Genomic DNA, 19,833 nt, shown 5'->3' with positions numbered 1-19,833 from the left:
GTTGTTGCTTTTAGAAGAGTCACCAGGTTGTGCAACGTCAGTGCGTATTACATTATAATCTTTTTAGTGTGGATGGTTTTTTGATTTATACAATCAAAGTGTCTGACTTTAGGTTGTGATGAAAACAGCAACACACAGACTCTAGAAATATCAGTTTAAGGTAATATTTATTTAAACAGTTTATTCTACAATGAGCTTTAATACAAGATGCTTTATTAGTTAATTCTTAAAATCACAAGATAAGCATAATACTACTTGTCTATCCATCCATCCATCACGGGGGTCCGCCGGAGCCAATCCCAGGGCACAAGGCAGGAACCAATCCTGGGCAGGGTGCCAACCCACCGCAGGACACACACAAACACACCAAGCACACACTAGGGCCAATTTAGAATCGCCAATCCACCTAACCTGCAGGTCTTTGGATTGTGAGAGGAAACCGGAGCGCCTGGAGGAAACCCACGTAGACACTGGAGAACATGCAAACTCCACGCAGGGAGGACCCAGGAAGCGAACCCGGGTCTCCTAACTGCGAGGCAGCAGCGCTACCACTGCGCCACCGTGCCGCCCCACTTCTTGTCTATGTTAAACAAAATGAAATGGGAAAGATAACAAAGTAAGGCAATAAACGTGTCAAATATTTAGAGAACTAACATCAAACAGTTCTCTACATCTCTACATTACAACTTCACTCAATCGAAACAGCTGGCACTCTGGTGTACAGATTAGTGTTGCTCCCTCATGACTGTAAAGGCCTGCGTGAACTTTGCATGTCTTCTCTAGGTCTTTGTGGGCTTTTTCAGGTCATCCTATATTCTTGGATTAACTGGTGCAACTCAATGTGCATGTAGACTGGAATTCACATTAACCAACCCTGTAATGGATTAAGAAGTTGTAAAAAAAAATATTTTTATTTGAATGGAATCAAGTAATTGAACAATAGCAAAATAAAATACATCAGGAATTTCTTCGCTGAGCGAGGCCTTTCAGCTTCAAATCATCAAAGCAGGCATCAGCAGCTCTTATCATCTGCTGCAGGGCCTTCAGGACCAAAATATCCACATTAAGGTTGAGCTCCGTCTCTCTTGAGTAGTTCTTAACCGGGGACATACTCGAGACAGGAACTCCCAGCATCTGTCCAAGCTGAGTCACCTGGAATCAAAATGGAGAAAAAGGGTGAAGTAGAGGAAAACTCAAGTGAGACTTGATTTATGATGGATGGAAATATCTGGGGTGCTGCTGGTAGAGTTTCCTGAATATTTTCATCTTTAAGTGTTTAAACTAAGATGGAAGCTTTCAAACCTTGAAGATGATTCCACCGCTGACACTCTGACAGTACAAGTTGGTTAAGTGACTTAATCATGGAGACACAATGTGTAAATACTGAATGAACAAACCAAAGTTTGTCTTGTAAGTCAATCAAATTTGACTGAATAACAGAGATGGGGACAAGTCGCATATGATCAAGTCCAAGCAAGTTTCAAGTGTTAACCATCAAGTCTCGAGTCAAGTCTCAAGTCACAGTTAAGACAAATCAAGCAAGTCAAGTCAAGTCAAGGGTTCACCCTAAGCAAGTCAAGTCGAGTCCTGATAAGTTTCAAGCCAAGTCAAGTCAAGTTGCAGTACTAAAACAAACAGAGGTTAAATTTTCGAAACGTTTATTTTTACACAGAAAAATTTTTACAGAAAAGATGAACTTATAGACATATATTATGTATCTTATTTGCATTGCTATATTTAAATTATATGCATATCTGTACTACATTAATATCTGAAAATAAAATTGTGTTGCTTACACAAAATGTTTAAAACTAAGAAATCCAGTCTAAAATGTATAATGCAATTTAATCTGAAAGGATTAGTTGACTTTGACAACAACAATGTACAGATAATGTACTCACCCCCTTGTCATCCAATATGTTCATGTCTTTCTTTCCTCAGTCATAAAGAAATTGTTTTTTTTTTTGTTTTGAGGAAAACATTTCAGGATTTCTGTCTATATATAATGGATATGTATGGCGCCCCGGAGTTTGAACTTCCAAAATGCAGTTTGAATGCAGCTTCAGAAAGCCCGAAATGATTGGTTATTTTTCAAACAAATTTACAATTTATATACTTTTTAGCCTCAAATGCTGGTCTTGTCTCCTCTCTGTGCAGTCTGTGTGATTCGGGTAAATACAGTTAATAGATGTCAAAAAAACAACAATCTCTTTTCTTAATCTTAATCAATATATCTTTAATGTCAAAAACATTCTGCAATGCTGTTTTTACCTTTTTTTGTAAAGGGCATTTGAGCTTCTATACATGTTAACTGTGTAAACACTGGGTCTGCACTTTTGCTGCAATCTAAGACTGTATTTACCCGAATCACACAGACTGCGCAGAGACAACACAAGACCAGCATTTGAGGTTAAAAAGTAAATAAATTGTCCATTTGTTTAGAAAATAACTGATTGTTTCGCTAGATAAGACTCCTCTTCCTCGGCTGGAATCGTTTAGAGTCTTCTGAAGCTGCATTTAAACTGCATTTTGGAAATTCAAACTGTAGGGGATTTATCCACTCCTTTTAATCTAACGTTAGTGATAAATCTCGTTAATTAAAATGAACGGATCTTTTTCATTTCAGCAGAATATAAATATAATGTATGTTAATATAGCCCAGTGATGAAGTTATGAAGCTTAATCGTCATCTCTGCGGTGGACGCGCAATATACATGTTTCATACATAATATATAATCTGATATATTTGTTTTCTGTTTGAACTGGTTTCATTGTTATACAGCACACAACATTTTGTTGTTATTGTGAGTGTACACAAAAAAATTATAGACACTTAACGTAACCGATTCGAACGATGAAATTATTCTTGTCTGTATGACCAAAACGTTCTGAACGAGTTATTGAAGGAGAAGTGATTGCACAGACGCTTTCATCTTAGATTTTCATGCAGTATAACGTTACACGAGCTGCCATTCAACTAACCACACGCAGTCAGTCCATACAAACGCTTGAAAATGTGCACATTAAATATAGACATTATAGTTTACATGTAATATCGAGAAGCCCTTTCATTTCAAGTTGCACTCAACATTAAAATGTGGCTACGCCACTGGTAACGTTATAGCGTTTTATTTATGAGATGATCATTACATTTCTGATAAAAAAAACATGCAACCAAAGCCAAATTATGACAAACAGAAAAGATTAATTTAATTAATTAGTAATCGTTTTATTAAATTGACTATAAAGAATTCGACTTTCTTACCTTTCCTTGTGGTTTTTGAAGTGCCGGATGAAATTTGATGTTGTGGTTGTCGTGTCTGATACTCTCGCGTTGCATTCTCTGCATCTGGCAAATCTTTTTTTGTTAGTACGGTCTAGTTCAAAGGGCGCAGGCGCCAATTATGGTGCTGCTGAGTCATAATTATTTTATTAAATTAATTTATTTTATTAAACGAATTATATTTAAAAGTTCAAGTCATTGTCGATGTCGAATCTTCCACTTTAAGTCAAGTCTCAAGTCACTTACTCTCAAGTCAAAGTCAAGTCAAGTCATTTTCTTACTTCAATCAAGGAAGTCTCAAGTCCTGAAAATTGTGACTCGAGTCCCCCATCTCTGCTGAATAAATGTTTATTCAACATGGATGTCTGTTTCAATGTGAAGGAAGAGAATCAGTCTGAACTGAGAAAAACGAGTGCAGAAGGACACAAAAGTGTAAGGCGTTAGGACCACAACTGTTTTTTATCCACTGTAGAGATGTAGAAGACAGGCCCAGCTAGTGAGACGTGGTGATCCCTGTGACGGTGACACTAATTCAGGATGATCTGGACAAATTGAATTCAGCGGCAGACAGGGAGCCCACCTTAATTTTTTGTGTTTGTCACTTAACACTGACTAAGGGACACATTGGGAGATTTTCTAAAAAACACACGCATACGGTAAGTCAAGGCTGTTGTTGAACCCATTATTTGGACACATTTTTGACTGGTAACACAGACAAGTGGACAAAACAAATCTTCAGCAGTGTCTCTCTTTTGTCTCTGAATGGTCTAAAGTATGTCCCCTTCACACTGTCTCACTGCCTCTGCACTGTTAACACTAAAGAATTGCCACATGATAGTCACATGTTGTCAGACATAAGAGTCCGCCTGTCAACCAGCATTAGGTCTGGGCTCCTGGAGGGTACTTGAATAATTGTAGAGACTTTACTATTTAAAAAACTTTAATTTAATAATATCAAACAACAAAGAATCTCTGATTATAACCAATGAACACTTTCAGTTTCAGATAATTAATTGTGATGATGAGTAGCAAAGAAGAAAATTGGCAATGTGACAGAGAATCTCTAGATGCTACTTATTTGGTGGGCTGCGTTTGCATGTTCTATTACTTTACTTCTTATGATCACATCACACTTATGACAACCAGCACCCCAGTCAGTCTCTTTGACTCACCTTCTCATAAAGGTAGCGGCTCCAATATACTTTGGTTAGGTCTTTTGTAACTTCAAGGCAGGCTTTATCTATCTTAGTGACCAACACGAGCAGAGGAATCCCTGCAAGAAAAGAGACGAGAGCCTGTGTTTTTCCTTGGTAGAGTAATATTTTTCTCTACTTCCCCCTTTTGTATTATTAATGTGTAGCCTTTGTCAGAATGCCTCAAATCTCACACACTTACCACAGTTTATAAGGTATTGTACTTTATAACTTCTCCCCACCTTCCCTGCCACTTTTATAACCTCAGGCAATTAGGTGTAGTAAAAGACAAGCAGGAGTTGAGTTACAATTTTAATAATGTATTATTGATAATATTCATAAACAATAACAATATGCAAAGTACAAGTGAACACTGACAACCATACAACCTGATAAATGCTGACATGTAGTTTCAGGCGGCACACAGACTTGTTAGTTGCTTAAAATGTCTCTAATTAAGTCCTCGTTTGTGGTCAGCTTTCTTCAGAACAGACCGCATGCCTGTCTCAAAATGGCTGTCAAGCTGTGCTCTTCATTGCGTTGTCCTTTTCAGTTCATGGTGTGTGTGATGCTTCTTCATCAGTTGGTAAGAGAGAGTGAGGGGTGAAGCAAGCACATTTATAGGTTTCCTGTCCAAACCCTACAGCAAACAGGGCATCATGGTACTTGATGGCTTCAGGAAACTTTAGACCTACGGAATTCTGGTGCGACACAATGGTTTCACACCGAAACCATGTGTTAAGGTGAAGCTTGCCAGCTAGGCAGTCTGGATTTCCTGTGGGGGCTGATTGAGAGGGTCCTGCAGAGAATCACTTGCCAAACTTGTTTCAGGCACTTCCCACAACTCTGTCGTAAAATTACAAATAGACTCAGTCCTAAAAGGGGGGGTTCTTAACCAACTAACCATTGCTGTTCTTATCAATGACAGACATTAGTGTTATAAGTTACAAATAAATAAACAACAGTCTGTAAGTAATCTGGATTTTTTTCTCCCCTTTCTTATATTCTTGCCTAACAGGATGATGATGACACTGTTGAACCATTGAAGGGGTTTCAGAAAGACTTTATTTTCAAACTAACACTATTAAATAATTAGATTTTACTTGATTGCTCATTATTATTCCATAAGATTATTACATCATTTCCATTTCTTCAGTAGTTCGATTAATCTCAGTGGCCTCTGAAGTCAAGGCCTATGGCAGACCTTCTTCACTGATGTGGATTTCTTACCATCATTTGTTCAGCAGAACCTCACAACTGATCTGACATTGTCAACACTAAAATCACTTTCACCTAGGATTATGGTTAAGGATAACCACTTATTTTATAACTCAAATAGAAGCAGACACCATCAGCAGTCAAATAAGAAGGGCTTGGATGTCTTTTGTGCTACTGGGCCAAGTAAACTGAGCTCATTCTGCACAAAGTCATCTGGAGAGATTTTTCTGACATTTTGGGACATCTTTACTGTCAAATTTCTAAAATATGTGTTTTCTTTATTCAAAACTACAGTATGTCATAGGACTGAGTATTGTGAATATTGAGTTTCCAGTTTGTTAATTGCTGAGGTGTTGGGTTTGCAGCTGTTATTTGGTTTTATTACTTACTTGAAAAACTCAAATTGAAGAAGAAAGGTGGGACATGAGCCTTTCACAAGACACAGCACCACAGGTCACTCCTGCAAGCTTACGGCAATGTCCTTCACTGCCATCCAATGTCATTGTGACTGTTTACCTGTCAGACATACAGAGTGCTTTACAGACCCTTTCTATTGCACTTGCAGTGTACAACTGGTGTTTGCACCAAACAGTCAGCCTGTGCAATATGCTTCACTTTCACCACAGCTCCCTGTGGTTGTTTTCCAGTAAGCTACAGTTTGTGTCTGCATTGCTGCTTTCCATGAGGCTCTCTGCTGTGTAGCTGCCTGTAGTGTGAAGAATCAGAAGGCACATTTCATGGCCACTTCATGGGTAGTGTTATGCATGGCATAAGCTGTCACTGAGATCAAGATGAAGTTTTTGCAAGCCAGACAGATAACCCTTAACATTTTATACATAGAGATTTATTATCTGTGTGAATGGCCATGGCACTTGATAGACTAGAGGAGTTTTTTTTTTAAATAAATGTAATTTTGATATGATCATTTATACCAGCACAATAGTACAGACACAATCCCGGTGCAATCAAATTATTTATTGCACAAGTACCTTTCAATACAGGCTTTGTTGCTGAACACATCATACAATAAATGCTTCTCTTCTTGCTTTCATTTTACTTTCCTACCCTCACCCTAACCCTAACCCTAACCCCTTTACTCCTCCTCGGTGAGCTTTGTCCACTTACACCCAACTTACACCCGACTACTTCTTTTATACCAGACCCAGAAGTACTTCCTGTGCTAACACATTACATGCATTTCCTGGTCAGGCAAACCTCCATAAAACAAGGAAGCCTTCTCCCCACAGCTCCCTCTGGCAGCTCCCATGAAACTTAGCAGGACTGCCCATTGGAACTGCAATTCCCATGCAGCCCTTTGGGTGTAGTAAAAGCAATCACAGTTTGTTTGTCCTTCTCCACTTGAAGCCCCTCTCTGAGCCCACCAAACACAACTGTTAGTGGGTTAGGAGGGATTGGGACACCAACGCTGTCTGATAGACATTTAAAGATTTTCGTCCAGAATGATGTTAATTTGGTGCAGGCGCAAAACATGTGGCCCAGTGAGGCTGGAAGTTGATTGCAACGTTCATAGCTTGGATCTTGCCCTGGAAACATTTTGGATAATTTTAAGCGAGACAGATGCACTTATATAATATTAAGTTGAATAATTGTACACTTTGTGCATATGGAGCTTGAGTGAATTCTCTACATTGCTACCTTCCACTCCTTTACTGAGATGTTAAGTGACAGATTCTTTTCCCATGGTCCTCTTGGATCTTTGAAAGGGAGGGACTTTAAAATGGTTTTATATATTGCAGAAATGTTGTCTGAGTCCTCAAGAATAGAAGTAGGTGGGAGGTGAGGAAAACTGGGTAGGTTTTGTTTAACAAAGTTTCTAATTTGAAGGTAGTGAAAGAAATGTGTTGCTGGAAAGTTAAATTTGGAGTGTAATTGTTCATAGGATGCAAAGATGTTGTCCATGTACAGATCTCTAAGGCTGGAGTTATACTTCACGCAACGTGACACATGCTGCAGCGGACACTCCTGCTACGCAAGCATTGTAGTGTTCATACTTGCGCACGTACTTTACGTAAATCTGGAGGAATCCACAAGGTGGCAGTACGAGATATTATCACGGTGAGAACATGTTCGGCTTCTCTGTGTTGTGAATTGCCTAAAACACTCATTAAATTCTGATGACACCTTACCGCAATATCTCTGAAAATTATGTTTATTGATTAAATCCATCAATCCAGGGATGTGTCCATTCCAGCAAGAACTGAGCACGACTGAGAAACAATCCCTGGACGTCATTTTAGCGGCACCAAATCCCCAAATCTGCATATCTTTGGAAGGAAACCAGAGCACAGTGTTGAATTCAAGCAGGAAATACCAGCAAAATAACTCTCTGCGAGACAGCAGTGCTACGCTCATACCGTGTCACCCCCATGTGTGTAATTATTAACAGTATTCATTATGTAAATGAAATTATCTGTAAAATGTAACATACACACTTTAATGCATTTCATCATGAAAGTGGTATCAAGTATAAATCTAAAGATTCTAAATGTGCAGAGAGTTGGAATATCATACATTTAATTTGTTCTGTGTGGTGATCTATTGCTGCTTGCCGCTGCTGTAAGGTCCAAGAAGCTCGTAGCGAATTAAAAACTGGGATGACGTTTACGATGGTCTGCATTAATGATAAAGTAAACTACGAGGTTAAAGTAGACATTTCGAGATTAAAGCCGAAATTTCCACTTTAATCACAAAATACACGTTCGTGTCCTTTATTTTTTTCCCAGTGGCTCAAATACAGCGCTATATATTATGTTGCTGTTGTTAAGTTGCAAAAAAAAAAAAAGATGGCACAAAAGATGGTTTGTGAGACTTTTAAAATGTATTGTGTCATTACGATCGGGAATATGCGATGCTTGAATATAAAAGCACCACGAATGCATCTGTATGTCGGCATTTTGCTTCACCACATCGAAGTATCCATCCCGTAGGATCTGCATAGAGGCTTTCTGTCACATGTAGATAGTAAACAGAGACTCTGACGTCACATTCCGACTTTAAGTACACTGCGCCCCCTGACTTTTTGCTGGTACTGCAACTCGTGCACGAGTCGCATTAATTTCTGAGGACCTGCTCAGAGGACGCTTCAAATGAACGCAGGGAATGTGTGGCAGCCATGATGCGGGCGCGCACGCGTTCTGAGCGTGAAGTATAAATCGGCCCTTAGTGATTTAATCCTGAATATTTTCCAGATATTAAAAACTGCGTACGTTTGAAAGGGTGGAAAAGGTGATTCTTGCACCTAACCTTCATGTCTTTGGACTTTGTAGGGAGAAAACCCACGCAGACACGGGGAGAACATGCAGGGAGGTTACTTTTTCTGATTTACATTGATGTCATAAATATTTCTGTAGTTGGTAAACTTGCAAATGACAATAAAAGAGCAATGTCAGACATGGAAGAGGCAGCAAAATGAACTTAGAGAGACCTGGACAAGCCAAGAATTGGGTGAACACTTGGAAAATGCATTTAATTTAGAAAAGTGCAAATTGGGCAACATTTCTATATATATTGTGGGGAACAGCCTGGACACAGACAGGCAGACATCATTTATGCACCACAACACATCTATTTACTTTTTTTTTTTTTAAACCGTGTCCTGTTCGGCTGTGAAGCTTCTATTCTTGAGAAGCGTTACAGCTTCTGCTGACGTCACGCCTGATACCAAAACTTTATTAGAAATATTTTCAGATGTTTTTAAGATTCGAACCGGACACGGAGACAAAAGTGAAAGAAAAAGAAGAGAGAAAAGGAGGAGATGGAGGTAAAGGGGGGGGGGGGGTTTGTATAGAATAAACAATAAATGAACCAGAATCCGCTTCTAGACCTGCAGAAAGAGAGGGGGGAAACACAAAAAAAAAAAAAATACCACAAGACAAAAACATTGCTGCATCAGGTACATGAAGATATATATTTGGTGACAATCACACAGTAATAATTACTAAAGCATTTAGGGCCAACCACAGCCTTAGGTCATGTGCTGAAGATGTCCAAGTCATACTTATGAAAGCACCATGTGAGCACCTGTGCGTGCATGCGCTTGTATGTGTAAGGTTTCTCTATAGGAGCGTCCAATAGTGAGTGTGAAGGGCCACACATCTTCCAACATTTCCAACACATCTATTTACAGTTATATTTACAGTTAAAGTGAACATGCACACCCCAGTGCCACAGCACCAATCACCCTTCAGTCCAGGCCCTCACACAATGCCTTTCTTCACCGCCTCCACTCCTCTCCTCTGAGCTCTGTCCTTCTCCTCACCCGACTCCAGCCATCGAATTGAAGGAGGTGGCCCCTTTAATATCCACCTGGATGTGCTCCAGGTGTCCTCCAGTAATCTTCCGCCAGCACTCCCCTGTGTGGCGGAAGCACCGGCTGTGTACCCGGAAGCACTCCGGTGTCCCCGGTCCTCTTCCCCCCAGCACTTCTGGGTGTGGCGGAAGTGCTGAGGTCCAGGGCTCTCCTGGCATGGGGTGCTCCCTGGCAGTGACCACGGGCCCCTACAGGGTTGAGATTCAAAACTCTGTCCCCAACGCAAACTGGGCGGTCGCCCCCTCATGGTCTGGAGGAGGCGTAAGCCCTCGTCAGGTCTTCTTGGGAATCCCGGCTGGGTACCACCCCAAGCCGCGTGCCACAATATAAAATCCTACATCTGTCTATCTGTCTGTATGTCTGTTCGCTTTTCATGAGAGAACTACTTAACAGATTTAGATTGGTTTTTTTTTTTGTAACTTGTTTGAACATTCCAGTTGATTTTGTGACTTCTCTCATTGTGTTATGTCTCATAGTTCGCTTGCGATACTGATTTATTTGCGCGAATCAGAGAAACACACAGCGGGTCGAGGGGAGGAGGATGGGACCCTCCTCACTCATGCTCCAGCCTTGGTGCATATCTTACCTCCATTTAGCTATCGAACAAGAGAACTACTTAATGGATTTAGATTGGGTTTTTTTTTTCTAGAATTTTCTTGAACATTCTGGTTGATTTTGGTACTTCTCTCATCAAACTAAGAATCATAGTTGGCTTGGAGGAGCAATATATTCACGCTAATCCGAGACTGAGTTTGCGGGCCGAGGGGAGGGGGAAGTGTGACATCAGGAGTGGGAAGCCCAGTAGGGCCCTCCTCACTGTCTTGTTTCACTATTACGTTGGCAGAGCTGTGGGGCACAGCTAGTTAATTATAAATACAAGATGGGAGACACTGAGCTAGAGGAAGTAACCTCTGAAAAGGTTATGATTTATGTTGAGACAATATGTTTATCATCTATGCAATGTACAATAGTAATGAAAAAGGCAAATAAAATGTTAGGTTATATTGTAAATACTTAAATATAAACTAATGAATGTTTAGTTCAGACTATATAATGCAGAGAGCAGTGTGCAGTTCTGGTCAACATGCTACAACAAACAAAGCAATACTTGAAACTATGCAGAGCCATCAAGTGCATTATGGGACTTAAGAATATGTCCTACTGTGACAAACTCAAAGAGTTTAGTTTAGTCTTAAGCAGAGAAGACTGCATGTGGATCTCATTCAGGTGTGAAAAAATTCTGAAAGGCATTGATAAAATATATTTGCTTCATCTTTTTGTTATTTAAGGAGTCTGGCAAATGGAAAGGTGGAGGTGTATGTCTCATGGTTCATAACAACTTGTGCAATAGCAGGAATGTAAGTGTATTATGTCGCAACTGCTCACCAGAGGCCTCATGTATAAAGGGTATGCATGCGTATGTCCATTTCCACGCTCACTTCGAGATGTATAAAAACTAAACTTGGCATAAAGTCACGCAAATTCTCACACCAGCCTTACCCTGTGCGTACACAAGTTTCCACTCGGTGCAAACAGGTGGCACCCAGCATCAAAGCAGTGCTACTGGTCCTGTGTGGTTTCCTATTATTTTTTAGATTCACATCCCTAATGTGGCAATATTAAATACGCTAAAATTTACAGCATATCATTTATAAATCTAAGGCATCTGATTGTAATCAACCTGTAACAATATAATGGTCCACAGAATGGCCAAAGTATTCCAAATACCATAACTGCTTTACCGTTGTTATTCTCAGTGCATCATTCAGAGTATTTTAACCCAGTGTATCTGAGTGCAGAATCACAGCTCTACAGCAGCTGATCGGAAAGCTCTACATCGGACTGTATAAAAAGAGTAGAGGATAATTGGGATACAGCTTCAGAGAACATTTATAGCCCACGCAGCCTCAGCAATGCACACAGTCTATTTGAACGTTTGTCATTTGGCAAACACTTCAAAGCCTTTCCTGCACAAACCTTGAGGTTCAGAAACAGTTTAAAATTGTTTATGATGACCTCACTGTAAACTTGCACTACAGTTGTAATATTGCACAACCTGAACCACTTCATGAACCACTTGCACTATCTGCACTATATGTACATGTTTATTGTACTGAATTGCATTGAATCTCATTGTACCATACAATAACTATAAAGGAATTCAATTCAATTCAATAAAAGTGCGTATTTACATATAATGATGACTGGCTTCTAAGTCGATTTAGATTTACAAGAGCTATCTTCTTGATATCATTTTTAAGATGAAATGCGTTAAAGTATGTATATTTACATTACATAGATAAATTCATTTAAATGTATACCTTTAATAATTAAACATGTGGGCACAGTGGCACAGCAATGAGCTGGTGCCCGGTCCAGGTATTGGTCCTGCCTCCCTCACTCTGCTTGCTTACTGGGACTGTATGGATAGATTGATAGAATAATTAAACATGTACTATGAAGTATTTCAATGTTCCTTAAATGTTTTGAAGAATTGGCTTTCTAAGCTTACAGATGGTTTGACATTTATTACAGAGCTTATTGTGTGGCGATTGGTTACTTGGAGAAAGAAGAAGAAGGACAGGAATTGGGGGTTAGTATGTTTGAAAGAGACAGGACTGCTGCAATAAATGATTTCATTGAGGGTCACGCACGGCACAGCAAACATCTTGCTGGAGGCAGGAACAATCTTTGGACAGGGTGCCAGCTCATTGCTACCACTGCTTTAGATCATTTCATCATGAAAAAGATATCAAGTATACATCTTAGTATTTAAATTGTTCAGAGAGCTGTAATGTCATGAATGTAATGTATTCTGTGGTCTGTTAGCGTGAGAGGAAGCGCATTTAAGAAGCACGTAGTGATTCACATACATAGAAGAACACATAGAATGCAAAACATTTAATGTGCTACGTGCTACATTAGTTGCGTTGGGATCTGAGAAACTCTACTAAATTTAACATTGAATTTAAGATTAAATTTATGATGTTCTACTTTAATGACAAAATAAACTATGAGATTAAAGTGGACATTTCAACCTTTTTTTTCACTGTGTCCCTATTTTTTTTTTCTCTGTACCCTAATATGCTTCCATATGACACTCAGATGGTGGGCCACAACTCGCCTTTTCACGTTGACTTTGATATCTGACAATTTCTTTTTTTTATTTAGGGCACTGTATTACTTTTTGAGTTTGAACTTTCGAGTTTCTCCTCCACTCTGCATCACTCGTTCAACTTTCATTTGTTGTTTCTATCAGTGCTTAAGCCAACAAATAATGTTTTTCCTTGCTTCCACTGCATCCACTAAACAGGATCATCTCCAGACAGAGGAGCAGCTTCAGAGACAGACTGCTGTCACCGTCCTGCTCCACTGACAGACTGAGGAGACCCCACACTATGCGACTCTTCAATTCCACTAGAGGATATTATATAAAGTGACTGTCTGTTATACCTGCCTCACACTCTCCATCTTGCACTTTTTAACTTGCACTGCGTTTTTATCACTCTTTAATTAATATTGTTTTTTTATCAGAATGCTGCTGCTCTGCCACAGATGTCAAACTGTCCAGCTCTGTGCCTACAATAGAGCATGCCATCCTCACCAGTTTGTCCAGGCACACCACCACGTAGAAGAGGGCACTCGCCACAACCGTCTGGTAGAATATCTGCAGCATCTTATTGCAGATGTTGAAGGACGCCAACCTTCTAAGGAAGTATAGTCGTCTCTGTCCTCTCTTGCACAGATCATCAGTATTGGCAGTCCAGTCCAGTTTATCATCCAGCTGCACTCCCAGGTATTTATAGGTCTGCACTCTCTGCACACGGTCATCTCTGATGCGTCCATGAGGGGCCTGGTCCTCCTAAAATCCACCACCAGCTCCTTGGTTTTGCTGGTGTTCAGGTGTAGGTGGTTTGAGTCACACCATTTAACAAAGTCCTTGATTAGGTTTCTGTACTCCTCCTCCTGCCCACTCCTGATGCAGCCCACCATAGCAGTGTCGTCAGTGAACTTTTGCACGTGGCAGGACTCCGAGTCATATTGGAAGTCTGATGTATGTTGGCTGAACAGGACCGGAGAATGTCTAGTCCCCTGCGGCGCTCCTGTGCTGCTGACCACAATGTCAGACCTGCAGTTCCTGAGATGCACATACTGAGGTCTGTCTGTAAGATAGTCCACAATCCATGCCACCAGGTGTGAGTCTACTCCCATCTCTGTCAGCTTGTCTCTAAGGAGCAGAGGTTGGATGGTGTTGAAGGCACTAGAAAAGTCCAAAAAAATAATTCTTACAGCACCACTGCCTCTGTCCAAGTGGGAGAGGGATCGGTGCAGCATGTAGATGATGGCATCCTCCTCTCCCACCTTCTCCTGGTATGTGAACTGCAGAGGGTCAAAGGCGTTGCGGACCTGTGGCCTCAGGTGGTGAAGCTGCAGCCGCTCCATGGTCTTCATCACATGTGATGTCAGAGCGACAGGCCGGAAGTCATTTAGCTCACTAGGATGTGATACCTTTGGGACTGGGGTGATACAAGATGTTTTCCAAAGCCTCGGGACTCTCCCCTGTTCCAGGCTCAGGTTGAAGATGTGCTGTAGAGGACTCCCCAGCTCCAGTGCAGAGGCCTTCAGCAGTCATGGCGACTCCATCTGGACCCGCTGCTTTGCTGGCACAAAGTCTCCTCAGCTCTCTGCTCACCTGTGCTGCTGTAATTGTGGGTGAGGATGTCTCTCCTATGCTGGTATCAGCAGAAGGATGGATGGAGGGTGCAGTACTCTGAGATGAGAGTAGGTTAGGGTGGTCAAATCTGTTAAAGAAGTTTAACTGTTTTGCTCTGTCTACGTCTCTCTCGATGGTGGCACCCAACTTCAGACTGCAGCCAGTGATGATCTTTATCCCATCCCACACTTCCTTCATGCTGTTATTCTGCAACTTCTGCTCCAGCTTTCTCCTGTACTGCTCCTTCACCTCCCTGAGCTGGACTTGGAGTTCCTTCTGCACGCGCTTGAGCTCATGCTGATCACTGCCTTTAAAATCCCTTTTCTTCTATATATATATATATATATATATATATATTGTGATAAAACACAGACCAGACATCATAAAAAGGTTTGGGGCAGCCACCTTATATGCCTTATATAACTATCCCTGGCTGCAAAAGGTTTTTTTAAGTTGAGAGCGATGTTTGCAATACTGAGTCCAAAACAGAGCTGATTTCTTGGTGGTAAGATGGTAGCTTTAAAGGCCCATATAGGAAGTGATCCCAGTTAATATTTGGATAATTAAAGTCGACTATAATATCATCATGGAGGCTATAACACACTCCTAAAATGGTCCCTAATATTTTCCAGAATTGTTATCATTGAGGGGGCATAAACAGCAACCCCACCTCCTTTTCTGTTCTGTCTATCCTTCCTAAAAATGTGTATCCCTCTATGTTACACTCATCCCCATCTTTGAAGTGACGCATTTTTATTTCTACACCATTGTTTGTTCTTTCATCAAGGGCCCCGGACCTGGAAGTGATATCATTAAGGGAGCTGGGACCTGACAGGATTTCTCGGGAACGGTCTGCAGGGAAGTGAGAAAGACAGTCAGTTCACCTCGCCGCTCCCTGGTTGGATGTGGTATTACCATTATTTAAGCCCTTCAGCTGCCTCCTATTCGCACTTGTGTGACAATATATATATATATATATTGTCAAGGATGCCAGGGGTAACGACCTGGCCGGGACGCCTTCAGGGACCGGAGGAGGGTCTACGCCCACCGTGGATCACATGGGGGCCACCACCCTGGTTGCTTTGGGGGCCACAGGTTAAGGGCATGGAAGCCCAACCCTGTAGGGGCCCGTGGTCACCGCCAGGGGGTGCCCCAGTGCCTTGGGAACACTGGACCCCAGTACTTCCGCCACACCAGGAAGTGCTGATGGGAAGAGAAGCAGGGACACCCGGAGAGCTTCCGGGAGAACAGCCGGTACTTCCGCCACACTGGGGCGTGTCAGCGGAAGATTGCTGGGGAGCCCCTGGAGCTCATCCGTGCGGATAAAAGGGACCGCCTCCCTCCAGTCGATGGCAAGAGTTGGGTGGAAGTGGATGGAGCTTGGAGGAGAGGAGTGGAGGCGATCTGAGGACTGAGCAAGGCATCATTGTGCGGCCAGGACTTGAAGGGGTGATTGGTGCTGCGTCACTGGGTTTGTGCACTTGACTTTTGTAAAATAGTTGATAATAAACACGTGTGTGGTGAAACAACATGTCTGCCTGTCTGTGTCTGGGCTGTACTCCACAACATATATATATATATATATATATATATATATATATATATATATATATATATATATATATATATATAGTATATATAGGTGCACTAACTGTGTTTCTCAATCCCTTGCAGACCATTCTCGGGAAATCCCGCTCATTTCCGGCATCTCTGATGACGTCACTTCCGATTCCGGCTCCTCTGATGATGACACTTCCAGCCCCCTCAAAGACATCACTTCCATGTCCGGTGCTATTGATGGCGTCACTTCCGGTACCAATGACACCACTTCCTACACTGGCCTTTAAAGCCATCATCTTTTCTCCACATCTTCTGTTCTGTTTTGAACTAATTTTGAACTAATCTCACAATTATTTCAAATCCCTTTTGCAGCCAAGGCACATTATATGGGTGGATTTCCCAAACCTTTTTATGATGTCTGGTCTGTGTTTTTATCACAATATATATATATATAGAAGAAAAGGGATTTTAAAGGCAGTGATCAGCATGAGCTCAAGCGTGTGCAGAAGGAACTCCAAGTCCAGCTCAGGGAGGTGAAGGAGCAGTACAGGAGAAAGCTGGAGCAGAAGTTGCAGAATAACAGCATGAAGGAAGTGTGGGATGGGATGAAGATCATCACTGGCTGCAGTCTGAAGTGGGGTGCCACCATCGAGAGAGACGTAGACAGAGCAAAACAGTTAAACTTCTTTAACAGATTTGACCACCCTAACCTACTCTCATCTCGGAGTACTGCACACAGTGGTGTAGTCGACAGGATAAATAAAGCCCAGAAGAAACCAGGACCGGACCTGAGGCATAACCAGGTGCGAGAGTGCTGGGGCAGAGTTTCTGAGTATATTTATCCAATGTATTTAACCGGGCCAATAAAAAGACAAAAGGAGAGTGTGGAAGAGACACACAGAAGTGGGCTGGTTCCCACGGAGGAAGTAACAGGGATGCGCTATGCTCTTTCAGAGGAGAGAGCTTGTCTCCCCACTGGAGTCATGGTCCCAGCTAAATGTGGGGCATACCCAGGCCTGCAGGTGGAAAAGTTAAAAGACTACAAATCTGACCCAGAGCGGTTGACCCAGAGGCACGCCTTTGCTCTCTGGGAAATAGTGGCCTCATGGCTAAGGCCATTTGAGAGCTCTACTTTTCAGATAGTCCAGCAAGTTGACTGTTTTTTCTTTTTAGAGAATATTCCTGAATATTTCACCCAGCTGGTCTGGGGAGACTTCTGAAACATGGACAAGCTAATCAAGCTTGTTGAAATATCCAAGACAGCCTTCCAATCTGGGAGAGCAGAACCATCCTTTAGCGGACAGCATGGGGACTATGTCCCACACAATCTGCCTCTTCTGTACAAACCAGAGCTTGTATCGGAGTTCCCAGATCCCTGGACACACAACTTACTCTGGAATAAGGAGGAATGCAGGTGGAGAGAGAGAGGAGAGTTATGTGCACTTTCAAACCCCCTGACGGTGTCCCATGTGGGGGTAGTAATTGTTACTGGGTTTAAAGTCGAAGCCCTCTTTGATTCCGGTAGCAACATATTCATTGTTGATCGCTGATAAGTACTAATGCGACAGTGGATAAAAATAAAGACCAGTATAACTTGTATACACGGAGAAATCTGACAATATAAACCGCCCTATGTTTCATCAGCCAAGAAGGATCAATGAGAAAATTCCCCATAGCGGTCCTCCCTAAACCACCTTTTGCTGTGATTCTTGGGCATGACTGGTCTAACAATAAATGCAGTATAGTACTGACTACTCCAAGACCAAATTTAGGACTTATAATAGATGGCAATGACTCATCTCAAGCTGTCTGCATGCCATGTACTCAGCCTGCAGAGAGCACTAAGAGGCAGATGGGGAGGTTCCTGGACTGTTGCAGGTGGAAACGTCATCACCCAGTGCCTCGACCAATCGGGATCAATCCCCACCCCTTGAGGTCAGACTGGACCCTTTCTCTGATATTCAATTTCAATTCAAGGAGACAGCAATGGAACAATCACTCCCTAAAATTTGCTGAGATTGCAGTTGTGCTAGTCAATGGTCAACTCACTCATCAGCCCAGGCCACAGGGCCCTTGCTTTGTGATAGAGATATTGGGTCGTGGAGCATGAGGGGGAGGTGTAGAAACTGTTGTTAATCACACAAACCCACCAGCGGCAGGTCTGTGAATTGGCACACCCCCACCTCCTAGGAGGCCGTTTGGGCAGCGAAAAAACTTTTAGAGTGTATTAAGCTCTGATTCTTTTGGCGGGAATTAATGAGGAGGTTAACCATTTTTGTATCTTTTGTCCAACATCTTTTATTTTTTATTTTATTACATATCATTTTATATTATTTTATTTATTTTAAATATTATTTTATATATTATATATTATTTTATCTTTTTTACAACAAATTCCCAGGAGGGGCCATGCTCCTCTCGTTCCCCTTGCCTTGACTGATGTCCCTTTTGAAAGGATTGCCGTCAATATAGTACAACCCCTGGAGACCTCAACTCGAGGTCACAAATATATATTAGTTTTCGTGTATTATGCAACCAGATATCCAAAAGCTGTTCCTTTGTTTTTAGCTACATCTAAGGTTATCGCATTGGAACTTGTAGGGGTTTTTGCGTGACCCGGCATCCCTTATGGATCAAGGGATGCCTTTAACCTCAGAGATGTTCAAGGAGATGGCCAAGTTACTTAAAATAGAACACTTAACACGTGTATCATCCTCAAACTGACGGTCTAGTTGAGAGGTTTAATCAGACTCTTAAGCAAATGCTTCGTAAGGTGGTCAGTGGGGATGGGAGGAATTGGGATCAGCCCCTCTCCTTCATTCTCTTTGCCTACTGGGAAGTCTCACAAGCCTCTACAGGGTTCTCATCCTTTTGTATTATTACAACCCAGGGGCATATTGGATATTTTGAAAGAAGGATGAGAAGGAGAGGCTCTTTCTTCTACTAATATATTGGAGTATATTGTGCAGTTATGCAATAGATTTGGGAAAATTCAACCTATACTAAAAAGTCACATGGAGGAGGCGCAAGCAGCACAGGCTCACCATTATAATTGTGGCACAAGCGGATATATCATGTGAACTTACTGAAACCGTGGAAGGAAAGGGATCCTGTTCCCTCATCCGATCAGCACCGTTCATTCTTTGCTTAGACCAACATACTTAACTTTGGTATAGAATTAAAATCGAGACAGAGACGGGAGTTTGAATCAGTTATCCTGTCTGTCCCGGAGGCAGTAGACGAAAAGCTGGGAAGGACCTCTCTGATCGCCCACGACATTGTGAGAGAAACCAGGGTTATAGTCCAAGAGTGCCCTTATCATCTTCCCGAGGCAAAGAATGTAAAAATGTAGCTTGAAATCAAATGCATGCTGGACTTAGGAGTTATAGAGGAGAGTCATAGTCCCTGGTCCAGTCCAATAGTCTTGGTTAGTAACCCTGATAACCCGCATAAATCAAGTCTCCCAATTCAATGCTTATCCAATGCCTCGAGTGGACAACCTCCTAGACAGGCTTGGACGGGCAAATTATATGAA

The 19,833-nt window shown here is 41.7% G+C and overlaps 1 protein-coding gene across 3 annotated transcripts in view; it reads right to left on the bottom strand.

The window, feature by feature from the left end:
• Positions 1–527: 527 nt before the first annotated feature.
• The window catches only part of LOC120515047 (interferon-induced protein 44-like), a 92,219-nt gene continuing 72,913 nt past the window's right edge, over positions 528–19,833 (bottom strand). For all 3 annotated transcript variants that reach the window (XM_039735753.1, XM_039735752.1, XM_039735754.1), the window contains 2 exons: positions 4,456–4,556; positions 528–1,152 (listed from right to left, as the gene is read on the bottom strand). In XM_039735753.1, the coding sequence (XP_039591687.1) occupies positions 958–1,152; positions 4,456–4,556 (296 nt within the window). In that variant the 3' untranslated portion in view covers positions 528–957. The remainder of the gene's footprint in view (positions 1,153–4,455; positions 4,557–19,833) is intronic.

This window comes from Polypterus senegalus, chromosome 14 (genome assembly GCF_016835505.1).
Source record: "Polypterus senegalus isolate Bchr_013 chromosome 14, ASM1683550v1, whole genome shotgun sequence".
Taxonomy (NCBI): domain Eukaryota; kingdom Metazoa; phylum Chordata; class Cladistia; order Polypteriformes; family Polypteridae; genus Polypterus; species Polypterus senegalus.
This window is presented reverse-complemented; position numbering and strand designations above follow the sequence as displayed.